The 3,831-nt window shown below is 46.3% G+C and overlaps 1 protein-coding gene across 2 annotated transcripts in view; it reads left to right on the forward strand.

Annotated features, from left to right (window-relative positions):
• AACS (acetoacetyl-CoA synthetase) overlaps positions 1-3,831 on the forward strand; it is a 48,990-nt gene that overhangs the window by 10,955 nt on the left and 34,204 nt on the right. For both annotated transcript variants that reach the window (XM_015810700.1, XM_015810708.1), the window contains exon 3: positions 3,396-3,516. In XM_015810700.1, the coding sequence (XP_015666186.1) occupies positions 3,396-3,516 (121 nt within the window). The remainder of the gene's footprint in view (positions 1-3,395; positions 3,517-3,831) is intronic.

A 3,831-nucleotide genomic window follows, 5' to 3' on the forward strand; every position in this document is an offset into this window, starting at 1 on the left:
TGTGTGTGTCTCTTTTTTTTCTGGGGGGAGGGTTCTAGATTCCCTCTCTGCTCTCTCCCTTGGTAGATGGAGTTGCAGAAGGCAACGTCTTCCCTACATCCATAATTGTCCTAAACCTTCACAAGTACCACTGCAGGCATACTGCTCTGTTTGTGCATCTTACATTCATTTCCTTTGCACACACCTGGATTTTCTCCAGACTGCTAAGAAAACCCACCCTGTTTTAAGCCCCGGCGAGACCCCCCCCCCTCTGCCTCGCCTCCTTCAGCCGAAGAATTTTTGCAAGTTGTGTTGACTTAGCAATGATGCACAAGAACAATCGGGAGCATTGCCTGTGCTTGCCCTAGTAATTATTTCTGGAACCTGGGTGAGGGGAGGAGGGGAAACACCTTGGATTAAATTTGAAGATTTTGGACTCTCTTTCTCACAAGGAGCACTTGGGTTGGGGGGGAGAAACGATGGTTTTGGGACGCCTGTGTAGAAGATTGTGGGTTTGTGCATCCAGCAGCTAGTGGGCTGGGGCATATCTCTGCTTTTGAGCCCGCTAATTTGTTCGGAGGTTAATATATTATTTGTTTTTGACTTCCTGCTGCGAACCTGCAACCGGATCTGATTTTGTTCCCTTAGGAGAAGGCAAGGAAGAAATAGAAAAAGTGACTTTCGATGACTTGAGGCACCAGGTGGCTTTCTACGCTGCGGCCATGAGGAAGTTGGGAGTGCAGCCCGGAGACAGGGTGGTGGGTGAGTCCAATTTTTCCTCCTTCCAGCAATTCTTCTTTCAATCAGGATATGCAAACCTCAAATCTTGACCGCCTTAAGAAACTCCGCAGAGAAATGGATAGACTAACGTTAGAGATTAAAGAGAAAGAAGATTCAGTTTATTTCAAAACATGGGAATTTTTTTTTTTTTTTATCAATGGTTAGCAATGCGATAGAACGAGAAAAGACGGTGAAGTTTTACAGGATGAATGATATTTATTAACTAAGCTTTACTTTTATGATTATTGTTATTAGAGATTATAACTGTTTAGCATTATACTAGCTGTACCCAGCCACGCGTTGCTGTGGCTCAGTCTGGTAAAAACGTGTGTTGCTTTTACGTTCCAACAGATGGTGCTGTTTTTCAAAAAAAGCATGTTTTTACCTGTCACAGGTGTGACATCTATATAATATAGATATATAAAAACACGCGCGTATTCAAATGCAACGTTGTGTCAAAATTTCAAAGCAATCGGTGAAGAACTTTCGGAGATTTAAGATTTTGAACAAACGAATATTTACATTTTTATTTATATAGATTAATTAATTACTGTCGTTTAATATTTGTATCCGGACGATAGTCTGCTTGCTAAAGCGTTGAATTTTTTGTTGGGGGTAACCCCACTATTGCACCTACCCCTACCCTTATTCCAACCCCATCCCCTAACCCAGGGGTAGGCAACCTTGGCTCTTTTATGACTCGTGGACTTCAACTCCCAGAATTCCTGAGCCAGCATAGCATAGCTGGCTCAGGAATTCTGGGAGCTGAAGTCCACGAGTCATAAAAGAGCCAAGGTTGCCTACCCCTGCCCTAACTTCACCCAATATCCATACCGATCTTATCCCTTCCCTACCATTATAAAACTAAATAAAACATTTATATATATATATATAAAAAAAGAAACTGCAGAAAGGAATGCACGGAATAGGTCAGTGATGGCGAACCTTTTAGCGACCGAGTGCCCAAACTGCAACCCCAAAACCCAGTTATTTATCGCAAAGTGCCAACACGGGCAATTTAACCTGAATACTGAGGTTTTAGTTTAGCAAAAACAACTCCTACATTAACATCTTTTGCCTTAAAAGAAAAACACAATGACAAAGCTTTCAATGATACAAACAACTTTTTACTGAAAAGTAAAAGTTTGCATTTGGGATGCTTTTGAGCAATGAATGTGATTTTTGCTGCTGTATGCATGCTGATCATTTGTCTAACCTTGGCTTATACTTTGTAAGTTTGAGAGCAACACAGACAGCACTCAGGTCAGGAAAAAAAGAATGTGGGATCCTCAGTGGTCTCCGAGCGTGGTGGTTTTCTTGCAGACATTTCATGACCCATTTAGGTAACATCAGCAGTGATAGAAGGGAGTGGGATTTGCAAGGAGGAGGAGGAGGAGGAGGAGGACTGTGGGGTCCTTGGTGCTCCCTGAGCTTGGTGGTTTTCTTGCAGTCATTTCATAACCGAACTAGGTAACCATGCACTGATGATGTTCCCTAATTAGGTCATGAAATGTCTGCAAGAAAACAGCCAAGCTCAGAGAGCACCAAGGACCCCACAATCATCATCNTTCTCCCTCGCAACCCCCAGACATGGCTGGTCCTGACCTAAGGGGAACCTCCCCCCTCCCATCCACCCTGGGTCCCCCTAAAAATTTTTTAAAACACCCCTGTAAAAACTTTCTTAATTTAAATAATTTAGATAATTTTTTATCCATGGCCGCTGCATGCCACCTCTCGGGGTTCCACACCCCATCCTTGAGGTAGGCCACCCCATCCTTGAGGCATCACATGTCCGCAATTTGCAACCTTCCCCACTAATTTTGCACGACAGGGGCCAGCTGGGGAGGTCACAAAGGGCAATTACAGGATGCTGTGGCCGTCGTAAATGCGTGACGATTGTCAAATTTTATCATGTGACTGGCGAAATGCGGCAGGCATAAGTGTGAGGACTGTTGCAAGCTTACTTTTTTTTACTGCTGTCATAACTTCAAACGGTCGCTAAACAAACTGTCATACGTTGGAGACTATCTGTAGTCTTCTTAGTAGAAGGCAGCTAATGCCTTCTTCCAAAGCACCTTTTTTTTTAAAAATGTGCCCATCCGGTTGGATTTCCTGGTGGTGCCCCATCCCGGTAGTAACCCAGTCTGATCCTGTTTTTTTCCCCAGGGGGGGAAAAAATGCACCCTTCTAGCTGAGCGTAATGGAGCCCACCCCCAAGATGGCGAGGAGGGGCAGAGAAAGACCCTCATAATATTGATCCTTTGTGCCCTTACATCAGGGGTCGCCAATCTTTCTGGATTGGCGGCCCGGTGGGAAAGGGAGGGACTCGCACCTTTATGCGCGCATGCACACAGACACAAATGGGGCTGCGTGCGTGCGGCATGCTGTGAGCATGCGCGCTCTGCAAATGGGGCTGCTAGCGCCGGCGAGAGGCTCACGCCTCAAGTAGTGCCGGTGCGTGCCTCACTTAGCGCCGGCGCAAGGGCAAGGGGTGACCACGCGCATGAACGCCACTGAACGTGGCCTGGTGGCCAAGAGGCCACGGCTGGTAGTGGGCCACGGCGCATAGGTTGGGGACCTCTGTCTTACCTGACTGCAGAGTCTTCTGTTAAGGATGCTTGACGTGTCTCCACCAGGTGATTGATCCCTCCAAGGGCGTCACCGATGTTCCCGAATGGTTTAAAGGCAGCCGTCTAAACTACGCCGAAAACCTCCTGAAGCATGAGGAGAACGACAAAATCGCCCTCTATGCCGCACGTAAGTCCCCCGTGCGAATCATCGTGACCACCGGATCTACGACTATTCAGATCTCTCTCTTTCTCTCTTTCTCCTCTTCATCTTCGTTATCATCTTAGTGGGAATAATTTCCCAGTGTTATCTTTTAGGGCCCCCGCCCACTCTGGTTTACAGGGCGGGATTTCCTTGTGGTCTCCCATCCCTGCCTCCTTTTTTTTTTAAAAAAAATATCTCCAGCATTCCTCCACCCAATCCAACCGGTCTTTCGTTAGAGGTTGCAGGAATACTTCACGCCTCTCCAAAACCTCTCAACGTTGTGGGTGCTGGAGTTGTGTG

Source organism: Protobothrops mucrosquamatus, unplaced genomic scaffold, assembly GCF_001527695.2.
Source record: "Protobothrops mucrosquamatus isolate PMUCROS unplaced genomic scaffold, P.Mucros_1.0 scaffold_39, whole genome shotgun sequence".
Lineage (NCBI taxonomy): Eukaryota > Metazoa > Chordata > Lepidosauria > Squamata > Viperidae > Protobothrops > Protobothrops mucrosquamatus.